The sequence below is a fragment of the Prionailurus bengalensis genome, chromosome E3 (assembly GCF_016509475.1).
Source record: "Prionailurus bengalensis isolate Pbe53 chromosome E3, Fcat_Pben_1.1_paternal_pri, whole genome shotgun sequence".
In the NCBI taxonomy this organism is placed as follows: domain Eukaryota; kingdom Metazoa; phylum Chordata; class Mammalia; order Carnivora; family Felidae; genus Prionailurus; species Prionailurus bengalensis.
In genome coordinates this window covers 7,886,814-7,901,303 of record NC_057357.1, presented here as the reverse complement: position 1 = coordinate 7,901,303, position 14,490 = coordinate 7,886,814, and the positions used below count along the sequence as shown (strand labels likewise).

Below are 14,490 nucleotides of genomic sequence, written 5' to 3'. Positions count from 1 at the left end.
TCATCCTGCACATTCCCTGCATCTTCCTAGGTATTAGCTTCAAGTCTAGTTTCTTTTTAGAAAGGAGATGTACATGGCCCTCTCGCCAGTATTTGCTTTGTTCAACAATCAGTAGAAAAGGCTTTCTGGTGAGTGGGAAGAGGAAGTCGTTATTCTTTGGGGGTTTGGACCATAGTGTTTTACAGTGATTAAGCTCCTCTTGCCTGCAGACTTATTCCCCTGCAGGGAATAAGAAGGAATAAGGAATAAGAAGACATTTCTTCTTTGCTGTTGTGTTTTCAGCCTCTAACTTTATTCTGCTAAGAAGCGTGGCTCTCTTTCCTACTACAGATGCCTTCTCTCCACATTTGACTTCATTCTGGGTGGTGACTGGCCATGTCATCCTCACGTTTGGAGATGCCATGCTTGGGCAATATTTGAGCCATTGGCAGGATGTTACCCTGTGAGTTGCTATGAAAAGAGGAAACAAGACTTTGGGGACTTTACAGAGGAAAGATAGAAAGAACAAGAAGAGCTGAGAGGTATCCTGAGATGAGGTAAGCAGGCTGAGGCTTCAGAAAGGAAATGTGAGCAGAGAAAGTGGACACATGGGCAGACTCAAGTTGGGGAACAGGGTATTTGGTCTACTGTCAAGCAACCAGCATGAATTAAAATCATCATCTGGGCAAATTACTGTCCTTATTGTTGTGTGGAATACAAAGAAGGGCACAGGATATGGCACCTGGTTTTCGGAAAGTGGTATGTACAAACAGAACATTGGGTAATGTCCACAGAAGGGGGTATGAGGCAGTGCCCCAGTGATTAAGAAAACAGGAGACTTGGGTAAAACTTCAGGGTGGAGAAAGTGGTCAACATTGTCAAATATTGCTGGGAACTTGAGAAAGCTAATGGAGAAAAAGACCTCAGAGATGGCAACCTTGTTAGCACTGGCAACTGGGAGCAGGTTCGTGGTTGGGAGGAGGGTGAGATGTGGAGTATCTCTAGGTTAGAATATTAGGTGTCCACCCCTGCTAGGCAGTAGCCAGCATCCAACTGTGCAGAGCCAAGGATGATGACCAAGGTATTTTAGAGTGTGGTGCTACACAAGTAAGCCCATAGCTGACCCTGTGGTTCTGTAGCCTACCTCATGGTTTCCCTGCATGCTCATTCTCACTCAAGAACTGGAGGAAAAGGAAAAGGGAGGTGGCATTGGGTGGTGGCAAAGGGGTCTCCTTCGTTCCTACTTCCCTTTTTGCTCCTATTGACCATTGCCTGATGCATAGCAGTCGTCTAGGTGATCCTGAATACAGTGCTGGCTGGGGAACCTGCTGATTGCCACCCAAATTGCAACAGTATGTTCAAGTGTATATTACAGTAGTGACTTATTCATTAGCTGAATAAGCCTCTCTGACATGGTTTTGCTGTCGTCCCTCTAGTGTTTGAGTTATGATGTCAACTTGACTCTGCCCTGGGTGGCACTTCTAATTAGGTAGATTGGTTCCTCTTCTTGGTCTGCCCTAGCTGAATGTGTCTGCCTAGGTCTCAGAGCTGTGTTGGGGAGAATATGGAGCCTGCAACCTTGTCTCAGGAGTGAAAAGGAGCAATTGAGTGGTAGGATGTCTGGAATTTCTGAAGAAGGATGTTCTGGATTCCCAGGTCTTCCAGCAGCCACAAGAAGTGCAGAGGAAGACATAAGCCCTCCCTCTTAAAGGAGGAGCTGGAGGGAGAGGAATTAAAGAATAGGTTGCAGCTGCTTTATGAAGTCAGGGAAGAGATCCCTGGCTCTATCCCAAGTGAAATTCTCTTATTAGTATTTGCCTTAGATTTGATAAGATGTTGAATAAACCTGATGTGGTAATAATCTGGAAGCAGATGCCTGACAGTGTAGGATGACTAGATTTATTAGAGCAGTGCCAGTAGCTTTTAGATTTTAAGGAAGTCTGTCCAATATTACAAGTACAAAGAAGCAGGGGTGGAGTTTCTAGGTGCTTGATAGAGTGAAAAAGTGACTAGGTGAGTGGAATTGGGGGCCAAGTCCTCACATTTCAAGAAAAGAGATGGAAGGGGAATGTTTCTGGAGTTTGCTAATAGCTACTGGGGGACTGAATCTCTTTCATACACTTCTCCTGCCTTCCATCTTCATTTGGGCAGAAGCTAAAAATCTGCCCAGGTGGCTGTGTTACTGCTAATTGCTTCATGTTTTTAATGGGGCCTCATAATTTTAATTGCATTTGGATATTTTATATTCACTCAGTCTCCACATGGGCACTGTTGGAGACAATAATACAGAAAATTATAATGACATTGGTGATACCACTCACTTGGCCCAGGGCTCTTTGCTGCTCTGGGTTAGAGAACAGGCAGAAAGTAATGCAGAAGGTCAAGAGGAGTCTCAGTTTATCCTCAGCTTGATGGTCTCCCATCCTGCCCAAGAACCAGGTTGCCACTGAGTCTGGCAGCATTAGCTCTTTGCCAGTCCCAGGATTCACGCTGGATAGTGGAAGGCCTGGTTTTCAAGCTCCAGGCCAGGTTTCCAGTGGATGCATCTCTCTCTCTGGCTCTAGACAACTTGAAAGAGGCCCCATGCCCATGTGCCCTTTATAAGTAGTCCTTTGGACTCCTACTTAAACATGGTCCTCTCCTACTTAAATATGTCATCGGCCACCAAGGCAGTAGTACTTAGGGATATGCCCGTCTTTGCCCCACCTAATCCTGTCCTTTATTGGAATCCAGCCTCAGTGGAGGAGGAAGAGAATTCCTCTATAAAAGTACACTTTTTATTTCCGTAATTAAAGTGTGATCATATAAATAACACATGCTTTTTATTTGAATTTGAATAATACATGGAAATATAAAGAGAAAAATAGAAGACACCTGAAATCTCATTACCTTGAGATAACAGTTTGGTGACCATCCTTTCAAGAACCCCTTTATGCATTCAGACACACATGTGTATAGTTTTACATGAATGGGATGATATTACACATACTGTGTGTGTGTGTGTGTGTGTGTGTGTGTGTGTGTATTTTAAAATCATGAATTTTTTCTTTCTTCCTATCTCTTCTTCCTAAATGAACACTTATCTCCCTATTTCTGTTCTACATATGTTACTATCTGCTGTGTACCCTTCTATATTTTTCTCCATACTCAATTACTGTCATACAGAGATATGTGTATGTCTGTGTATCTATGCTTATATAATATACATATACTTTATAAGCAAATAGATAGATTTTTTCTTGGTTTTGAAATGTGATATACTTCAATCCATACTTTTATCACCTTGCTTTTCTTATTTAGTAATACCTTATGTTCACACTTCCAAGTTACCTAGTATAACTCTATCCCATATCAACATTTCATTGCATAACATGGTAGAATTCCCCTATTAATATACATATGCTTGGTTTCCAGTCTGGACGACTGTGAGCAGTGCTGCAATAAATATCCCATTCCTTTCAAATAGGTTCTTTTATTTCTCTAGGATAGCTATCTAAGAGCCAGAATTGCTGGTTTAAAGAGTATTTGCATTTTAAATATTCATATATGTGGCCAGATTGCCTTCCAAAAAGGCTTGAACAGGGATGCCTGGGCGACTCAGTCAGTTAAGCATTGACTCTGAATTTTGGCTCAGGTCATAATCTCACAGTTTGTGAGTTCAAGCCCTGCAGTGGGTTCCACGCTGTGAATGTGGAGCCTGTTTGAGATTCTCTGTCTCCCTCTCTCTGCCCCTCCCCAGCTCTCTTTCCCTCTCATAGTAAATAAATAAACTTAAAACAACAACAACAAAAAGCTTTAAACACTTCAAAGTTTCACGAGCAAAATTTATTTTCCTCCTTTCTTTTCTTCCACGTTTTAGGCAGAAATAGGGAATTATATCTCATTGTTGTTTTCATTTATAGTTTTCTGGCGTTTAGTGAATTTGAGCACCTATTCCTAAGGCTGGCTATTTGACAAACCTAACTATTTGTGACATTTGCCCATTTGTCCATGATATTATCTTTTTCTAATCAATTGGTAAGAGTTCTTTGTATATTACAGAGGTCGTGGTAGAGAAAACACTTATCCCTCACTTCTGATGTTTCCATCTAGCAGGGGCAGCCATTAATGTAATGTTTCTGTCAGCTCTTGAACTCTTCATTCACTTCCTTTCTGTGGTAGAGAGATTGAATCTGGTGAGTTTGGGAGGAGAGGTTGGAATGTAGTTAAGCCTGTATCCTTTTTTGTGTGTTTTCTTGTGGTGAGAGGTCTACTAAGAGCATATGTTCTTGATTGCACTCCACTGTCTTTTAATTGGTGAGTTTAACCTATTTACATTTATTTCAATGACTGTATAAATTATGACTTGTTTCTTCTAATGTATTTCAAATTTCCCATTTATTGTACTTTCTTTTTTTCTCCTTCCCTACTTTCCTTTTTTTTTTTTTTTAAAGAAATAGCCTTTTAAAAAATATTTATTTTTGAGAGAAAGAGAGAGAGCACGAGTGGGGAGGGGCAGAGAGAGAGGGGGACACAGAATCCAAAACAGGTTCCAGGCTCTGAACTGTCAGCACAGAGCCCTATGCGGGGCTCAAACTCACAAACCACAAGATTGTGACATGAACTGAAGTCAGCCGCTAAACTGACTGAGCCACCCAGGTGCCGCTGTCCTTCCCTGCTTTTCAATAGATGAATCAAATATTTTTCCTGATGGTTTAAACATTGTACATTCTATTTTTAGTCTTATATTTGTTACTTGTGCTTATGTTTACTTACCTCTATTGATTAATTTTTTTATTTTTAAAATTTTTAATGTTTTTATTTATTTTTGAGAGACAGAGAGAGACAAGATATGAGTGGGGTAGGGACACAGAGAGAGACACACAGAATCTGAAACAGGCTCCAGACTCTGAGCTGTCAGCACAGAGCCCAACGTGGGGCTTGAACTCATGAACTGCAAGATCATGACCTGAGCCAAAGCCCCACATTTAAGCAACTGAGCCACCCAGGCACCCCACCTCTATTGATTTCTTATTTTACTTACCCCTTATTGATTTTAATATTGTACCAGAGGTGGTGAGAGAAACCAAGTATGAAAATGAAATAAAAAGCATATAGATTTGGGGGCGCCTGCGTGACTCAGTGGGTTAAGCATCTGACTTCAGCTCAGGTCATGATCTCACAGTCTGTGAGTTCGAGCCCCGTGTTGGGCTCTGTGCTGACTGCTCAGAGCCTGGAGCCTGCTTTGGATTCTGTGTCTCCTTCTCTCTCTGCCCCTCCCCTGCTCATGCTCTGTCTCTCTCTGTCTCAAAACTAAATAAAAACATTAAAAAAGTGTTTTAAAAAAAGCATATAGATTTGAAAGGAAGAAGTGAAATTCCCTCTATTTTCCAGATGACATGATCTTGTATAAATAAAATTCTACGGAATGCGCTGAAAACTTTTAGAGCTAACAAACAAGTTCAGCAAGGTTGTGAGGATTAATATGCCAAAAAAAAATTATATTTCTAAACACTATGAGTGAACAATCCAAAAATAAAAAAAGTTCATTTGGGGTACCTAAGTGGCTCAGTTGGTTAAGCATCTGACTCTTGATTTTGGTCAGGTCATGCTGTCACAGTTCCTGAGTTCAAGCCCTGCACTGAGCTTTGCACTGACAGTGTGGAGCCTGCTTGGGTCTCTCTCCCCCCTTCTCTCTCTGTCTCTGTCTCTCTCTGTCTCTCTCAAAATAAATAAACTTAAAAAAAATACAAACAGTTTCATTCATAATAGTATCAAAAAGAAGTATATCATCATCTGTATATTCCCCCTCGAATGATACAAATACTTAGTGTACTCTCATATCCCTTAATCTTACCCCATGCACCATCTCCACCATGCTGATAGTGTGTAAAATTTAGTTATGAATTATATAAGTATACATGCTTATCTTTTCTTCTCTTTATTGAGATATAGTTTTCATATAGTCAAATGCACAGATCTGTCTATAACTAATTTGGACAAATGTATATAATATATAAAAAACATCACCCAATTCAAGATAAAGGACATTTCCAGAACCCCATAAGGTTCCTTCATGCCCCCTTTTAGTCAACCCCTTCTACCAGAGCCAACTGTTATTCTGAGTTCTATCACCATAGATTAGTTTGCCTCTTCTAGAACTTCTTATTAAAAGAATCATGTAATATATACCTTTTGGGTTTTGCTTTTTTCACTCAACCTGATAATTTTTGAAAGTCATTCGTGTTATTGCATTTATTTGTAGTTGTTTTCTTTTTATTGCTAATTGTTATTCAATTGTATGAACATACCAAAACTTGCTTATCTATTCTTCCATTGGTGGATATTTGTGTTTTCTTTTTCAATTTGGGTATACTATGAATAAAACATTCTCATATAAGTTTTTTGTGTACATGAATAGAATTGCTGGATCATAATTGCTCCAAGGGTGTGTTGAAACTTCTCCACTGGACACTTGAACTTCTACAAAAGTCATCTCATCCATGGTGATTGTCATTATCCATCTTCTTTATGGGGGAGACAGTAGAAAACTCATATTGCACCATGTTTATAATGACACTGCTTCTGATTTGACACTTTTATCTATTTAGGGTCTTGATCACACACCAGATGTCTAGTAAACAACTCCAGGCTTCCACAGACCTATTCATCAGACCGTTCAGGTGGCACATGATTGTGATTGTGGGATCAGTCATTGCAATTTGTGTAAGTATATTTCTTTCCACTTGTCTCTCTCTATCCATAGAGCTTGAACCAATTGCTTCCATCCAGGAGAAGGAAGCTGAAGGAGGCTCTCCATTTCATCATTCCATTTTCCTGTTTCTAATCCAGAAACAGAAGTGTCCAAGAGGGACAAGCTCTTAGAAAAAGAATGAGCAAATTATAGCAGGTAGGGGTAACTGTAAGGGAGTCCAAAACACTAGCCTGAAAAACTGAGGGGAAGAAGGAAACCTGAGCTCTCCATGCTTTCTTTCCCCCAAGGTGCTATATTTCTGCTCCAGCCCACCTGGCTCCTTTCTAGATCTTAAAATTGAGATAGCCCCCATACCTGTCTCTAAGGATGCCCTGCTGTCCCTCTCTACCTCTGCATATATGTAAGAGTTTCCTTTTCCCCTTGGTTCCACTAAGAAAAAAAAAAAAGTTGAACTATTCAAAAAGAAGCTCTATCAGGAATAGGGGCGCCTGGGTAGCTCAGTTGGTTAAGCGTCCAACTCATCATAGTTTGTGAGTTCAAACCCCACGTTGGGCTCTGTGCTGACAGCTCAGAACCTGGAGCCTGCTTCAGATTCTATGTCTCTCCCTTTCTCTTTCTCTCTCTGCCCCTCCCTGCTGTGTTCTGTCTCTCTCTCTCAAAAATAAGTAAACATTAAAAAAATTTAACAAAATAAAACATTTAAAAAATTTAAGGGAAAAAATAAAAGAAACCTTAAAGATAGAAATCTATGTATGTACAAAAGACAAATCATTTATGTTAAGCTAAATAGCAGTTATCTTCAAACTGAGTTGCTTCTATAGCTCCGTTTTCTGGGCGTTAGTTCAAACTTTTTGCCATTTAGCCTGAGATAAGTATATTTTTGTTGTTGCTCTGACTAGTTCTGGTGAAACTGAGAATCTTTTCTTGAACATATTTTCTTGTTTTGAGTTCTTTATCAGAGAACAGGAAATGAGAATTTAGTAGAAAAGTGCTATCTCAAGATAGAGTATGTATCTTAGGGATATGATCCTCGCAGAGGAAAAGATTACTTCAAGAGATGGCATTTCCTGATACCACTATAGAGTGATAAGCCCTTGGGAATTATGGAGGAAGGCAGTCAAGAAAGGTGGCAGCTGGACAAGAGCAGGGAAATGTTGGGAAATTGGTTTCATACAGGGAAATCAGGCAAGTAAGTAAATGCATTCAGGATAATGAGAAACCAGTTTCCATTATTGAAGGACTTACAAATACGGAAAGGGAAGACTGGAATAGACCCTGAGGTGTTGGACTGGAATTGAAGCTATAAAGGGAAATATTTCATAACGTTAAAAGGATCGATTCAGCAATCCGTCAAGAGGACATAACAGACCTGTTTATGCATCTAATAACATAGTTTCAAAATATATGAAGCAAAACTTACAGGACTTCAAATAAAAAATGACAAATTCACAATTAGAGATTTCAATATCCCTTCATCTATAATTGACAGTATAAATTGACAGAAAATAGGTTAACATACAGAAGATGTGAACAACGGTACCAACTGACTTGACCCAATTATGTCATTTATAGAACACTCCGCACAACACAGAAGAATACACATTCTTTTCAAGTGCTTATGGAATGTTTACCAAAATAGATTGTATTCTGAATCATAAAACAAGTCTAAATAAATTTAAAATGTTTCAAATCATACAAAATTGTGTTCTCAGATCACATTGAAAATACATTAGAAATCAATAATGGAAAGATTTCAAGAAAACTCCCAAATATTTGGAAACTAGGCAACATCTAAATAGTTCATGGGTCAAAGGAAAATCTTAAAGGAAATTGTAAAATATTTTGAACAAATGGAAAATGAAAACAGACCTATTAATTTTTGTAGGATACTCACAGGGAAATTTATAGCACTAAATGCCTTTGTCAGAAAAGAAGTAAGATCTCAGACAAATTCTTAGAAATATACAAACTACCAAAACTGAAACAGGAAGAAATAGATCATCTGAACAGACCCATAACCAGCAAGGAAATTGAATTAATAATCAAAAATCTCCCAACAGGGGTGCCTGTGGCTCAGACGATTGAGCGTCTAACTTCAGCTGAGGTCCTGATCTCAGATTTTTGAGTTGGAGCCCTGCCTCAGGCTGTCTGCTGTCAGCACAGAGCCTGCTTTGAATCCTCTGTCTCCCTCTGTCTTTGCTCCTCCCCCCTCTCAAAAATGAATAAACATTAAAAAAAAAAAAAAAAAAAACTCCCAACAAACAAAAGTCCAAGGCCAGATGGCTTCCCAAGGGAATTCTACCAGACATTTGAAGAAGAATTAATACTTCTTCTCAAAGTGTTCCAAAAATAGAAATGGAAGGAAAACTTCCAAACTCATTTTATGAGGCCAGCATTACCTTGATTCCAAAATCAGACAAAGACCCTACTAAAAGGAAAATTACTAAAAGGTCAATATCCCTGATGACCTAGATGCAAAAATCCTCAACAAGAAACTAGCAAATCAAATCAAGAGTACATTAAAAGAATTATTCACCATGATCAAGTGGGAATTTATTCCTGGGCTGCAGGGGTGGTTCAATATTCGCAAGTCAATCAATGTGATACACAACATTAATAAAAGGAAAGATATATATGTTAACTAGCTTGGATTTAAATAAAATTTGAAAAAAATAAATAAAAAGAAGGATAAGAACCATATGATCCTCTCAATAGATGCAGAAAAAGCATTTGACAAAATACAGCAACCATTCTTGATAAAAACCCTCCAGAAAGTAGGGATAGATATACATACCTCAACATCATAAAGGCCATATACGAAAGACCCACAGCTAATATTATCCTCAATGGGGAAAAACTGAGAGCTTTGACTCTGCAATCAGACAACAAAAAGAAATAAAAGGCATCCAGATCAGCAAGGAAACTGATTTGCTATTTGCAGACAACATGATACTCTATGTAGAAAACTTAAAAGACTCCACCAAAATATTGGTAGAACTAATATACAAATTAAGCAATGTTTCAGGATATAAAATCAATGTACAAAAATCTGTTGCATTTCTGTTTACCGATAATGAAGCAGCAGAAAAAGAAATCAAGGAATCAGTCTCATTTACAACTGCACCAAAAACCATAAGGTAAAAAGGAATAAACCTAACCAAAGAGGTAAAAATATCTGTACTCTGAAAACTATAGAACACTTATGAAAGAAATTGAAGAAGATACAAAAAAATGGAAAAACATTCCATGCTCATGGATTGGAAGAACAAACATTGTTGAAATGTCTATACTACCCAAAGCAATCTACACATTTAATTCAACCCAATCAAAATACTGCCAGCATTTTTCACAGAGCTAGAATAAACAATCCTAAAATTTTTATGGAACCACAAAAGATCCCGAATAGTCAAAGCAATCCTGAAAAAGAAAAGCAAAGCTGGAGGCATCATGATTCTGGACTACAAAGCAAGTCATCAAGACTACTGGCACAAAAACAGACACAGGGATCAATAGAACAAAATAGAAAACCCAGAATGGACCTACAACTATATGGTCAACTAATCTTTGACAAAGTGGGAAAGGATATCCAACAGAAAAAAGAAAGTCTCTTCAACAAATGGTGTTGGGAAAACTGGACAGCAACATGCAAAAGAATGAAACTGGACCACTTTCTTATACCATCCCCCAAAATAAATTCAAAGTGGATGAAAGACCTACATGTGAGACAGGAAACTATCAAAATCCTAGAGAACACAAGCAGCCACCTCTTTGACATGGGCCATAGCAACTTCTTACTAGACACATTGCCGGAGGTAAGGGAAACAAAAGCAAAATTTGTGACGTCATCAAGATAAAATCTTCTGCACAATGAAGGAAACAATCAACAAAACTAAAAGGCAGCCTACAGAATGAGAAAAGATATTTGCAAATGACATATCTGATAAAGGATTAGTATACAAAATCTATAAAGGATTTATCAAACAACACCCCCCAAAAAACAAATAATCTAGTTAAGAACTGGGCAGAAGATATGAGTAGACATTTTTCCAAAGAAGAAATCCAGATGGCTGACAGATACATGAAAAGATGCTCAACGCCACTCATCATCAGGGAAACACAAATCAAAACCATGATGAGATACCACCTCATACCTGTCAGAATGGCTAAAATTAACAACACAAGAAACAAGTGTTGGCAAGGATGCAGAGAAAGGGGAATGCTCTTGCACTGTTGGTGGGGATGCAAACTGGTGCAGCCACTCTGGAAAACAGTATGGAGGTTCCTCAAAAAACTAAAAAGAGAACTACCCTACAATTCAGCAATTGCACTACTAGATATTTACCCTAAGGATACAGAAATACAGATTCGATGGGTTACATCACCCTGATGTTTATAGCAGCATTATCAATGATAGCCAAACTATGAAGAGAGCCAAATGTCCACTGACCAATGAATGGATAAAGATGTGGGGTGTGTGTGTGTGTGTGTGTGTGTGTGTGTGTATAATGGAATGTTACTCAGCCATCAAAAGGAATGAAATCTTCCATTTGCAATGATGCAGATGGAGCTAGAGTGTGTTATGCTAAAATGAAATAATTCAGGCAGAGAAAGATAAATATACGATTTCACTCATGTTGAATTTAAGAAACAAAACAGATGAACACATGGGAAGGGGGGAAAAAAGAAAGAGGGGGAAATGAACCATAAGAGACTCTTAAAGATAGAGAACAAACTGAGGGTTGATGAAGGGAGGTGGGTGGGGGGTTGGGCTAAATGGATTGTGGGTGTTAAGGAAGGCACTTGTGTTGAACACTGGGTGTTATATGTAAGTGATGAATCACTAAATTCTACTCTTCTACTCCTGAAAACAATATTACACTACATGTTAACTAACTAGAGTTTAAATAAAAATTTGGAAAAAGAAAGAAAAAAAAAGATCTCAAATCAATGAACTCAGTATCCACCTGAGTTCTGAGAAACTGATAAAGAAGAACCAATTAAGTCCTATGTAAGCAGAAAAATATATATATCAAAGCAGAAATAAATAAAATAGAAAACAGAAAAACAATATAGAAAATAAATTGAGGGGCACCTGGTTGGCTCAATTGGTTGAGTGTCCAACTCTTGATTTTGGCTCAGGTCATGATCTCATGGTTCATGGGATCATGCGCACGTTGGGCTCTGGGCTGACAGCAAGGAGCCTTCTTGGAATTCTCTCTCTCCCTCTCTCTCTGCCCTTCTCTCTCTCTCTCTCTCTCTCTCTCTCTCTCTCTCTCTCTCTCTCTTTCTCTCAATTTCTTTCTCAGAAGAAAAAAAGAAAAAATTGAAAGCTGGTTCTATGAGAACATCAATAAAACTTAAGCCTGAAGTGCAACTCATCAGGAAAAAAGAGTAAAGACAAAAATTTTCAATATTAGGAATGCAAGAGGTATGTCAGTAAATATTCTGCAGATACTAAATAGATGAATAGATTTAAGCAAGTAAATTTGATAACTTTGATGGTGACAAACTCCTTAAAAGTTTGTCAAATTCCTTAAAAGATACAAACAACAAAAGATGACTCAGAAAGAAATATATAACCTGAATAGCCTCATATCAATTATAGAAATTGAATTTGCAGTTAAAAAAAAACCTTCCTAGGAGAACCATCATTGTCAAGTGGATTTTATCCCAAGTGTACGAAGCTGACTCAATATTCAAACATCACTAAATATAATTATCCCAAGTGTACGAAGCTGACTCAATATTCAGACATCACTAAATATAATTCACCATGTTAATGGCCTAAGGGAAAAATACATGACCATCTCAATAGATGCAGAAAAAGTATTTGATGAAATTCAACATCTATTCATGATTAAAAGTCTTAGCAAAGCAGGAATAAAAGAGAATTTACTTAACCTGAGAAAGGGAATCTACTTAATCATACGTAATGGTTAAAGACTGAATGCTTTTCAGAAAGATCAGGAATATGGCATGGATATCTACTTCCAGCACTCCTCTTTAACGTTGTACTGGAAATCTGAGCCAGTGCAATAAGGCAGTGGGAGAAAATGGTATGCAGATTGGAAAGGAAGTCTCTGTCTAAAAAGTTTTTTTTTGGGAGGCTGGTGACTCAGTTGGTTAAGCATCCAACTTCGGCTCAGGTCATAATCCCACAGTCTGTGAGTTCAGGCCCCATGTAGGGCTCTGTGCTGACAGCTCAGAGCCTAGAGCTTGCTTCAGATTCTGTGTCTCCCTTTCTGTCTGTGCCCCTCCCCCGCTTGTGCTCTGTCTCTCAAAAATGAATAAACATTAAAAAAATTTTTTGAAAAACCAAATCAATTATATTTCTATAGATGAACAATTGGAATCAAAAAATTTAAAAATACCATTTCCAACAGCACCACCCAAAAAAGAGAAAAATACTTAGGTATAAATGTAATAAAATATGTGCAAGATCTGTTCACAGAAAACTACAAAACACTGATGAAATAAATCAAAGAAGACCTAAATAAATTAAGAGATATACCATGTTAATGGAATAGAGAATCAATATCATTGATATGTCATTTACATGGGCAGGGGCAGGGGGATGTCATTTAAGAAGAAAACCTTGGGGCGCCTGGGTGGCGCAGTCGGTTAAGCGTCCGACTTCAACCAGGTCACGATCTCATGGTCTGTGAGTTCGAGCCCCGCGTCAGGCTCTGGGCTGATGGCTCAGAGCCTGGAGCCTGTTTCTGATTCTGTGTCTCCCTCTCTCTCTGCCCCTCCCCCGTTCATGCTCTGTCTCTCTCTGTCCCAAAAATAAATAAACGTTGAAAAAAAAATTAAAAAAAAAAAAAGAAGAACACCTTAAGAAGAAAATAGTAAATCAAAAAAAGGTGAATTTAGGACAGTTAAATGATATAAAACCAAAATATAAAAATCAACTGTATTTCTATGTACTAGCAATAAACAAATGGAAAGCTTTATGGGTGGTGGCTTTTCAATGTAGGGTGATTGGAGAACCTGTATGTTAGCACCATTAGGTCTTTCCTCTCAGGTCAGATTCCTCAGAGAGATTTTCCAGGATTCTGCTTTGAGGTTGGTGGCCTGTGCTTAGCTGTCAGTCTTCTAGGAGGGGAGTCTGGGAAGAAGGCTGGGGGTGAGGTTTGGGAAGGGAGGAGAAGAGCTAAGCATTCAGCATATAATCATTCTACTCCCTGGGAAGGGCTCCCCACACATTGGTTTCCATGGTCCTTGGCTTCATCATCTGGGAAGTTCCTCCTTATCCATTATCCACCTTGGTCACATCTGAAGTGGACACTGAAAAGGTAATATTGACTGTAGCAAAGGACTATCAGTTATCTGTTAAACACTTTTCTCTAAAAACAGAACCTCTAAACCAGGACTTTTTTGTCTTTCCGGAGAGTTGGTTTACTAGCATGCTACTTCAGAAATCCCTGAATTTCAGGGAAGATGAATCCTTACCCAAGCCTAAGCCCTCCAGGCTGAATTGTAATTGGTCTCAACCAATCATGATAATGTCATTCTCCTAGCTCTGGTGGTCAACTGACACTTGACAATGAAATATAAAGCCAAAGTCTTCTGGGTGGGGCTTTTGGAAAATGTTTTCTTTCCTAATTTAAAGGGGAAAATCCAAGCACAGTTTGCTATTTCCCATTTTACTTGCTGACACATGGACATAAGCACTGGATATACAGCCATCTTGCACCATGGAACAGCAAGTCAACATAATAAGGACAGCATATGGAGGCTGGATCCTTGATGACATTGTTGGAGCCACTAACCAGCCTTTCATGCCCTATTCCTGGACATCTCATTTTGTGAGAAAA

The 14,490-nt window shown here is 38.6% G+C and overlaps 1 protein-coding gene across 1 annotated transcript in view; it reads left to right on the top strand.

Moving 5' to 3' along the window:
• Positions 1-236: 236 nt before the first annotated feature.
• Positions 237-14,490, top strand: part of LOC122471997 (NXPE family member 3-like) — a 29,710-nt gene continuing 15,456 nt past the window's right edge. The window contains 2 exon segments of the mRNA XM_043561278.1: positions 237-536; positions 6,570-6,684. Of these exon segments, the coding sequence (XP_043417213.1) occupies positions 532-536; positions 6,570-6,684 (120 nt within the window). The 5' untranslated portion in view covers positions 237-531.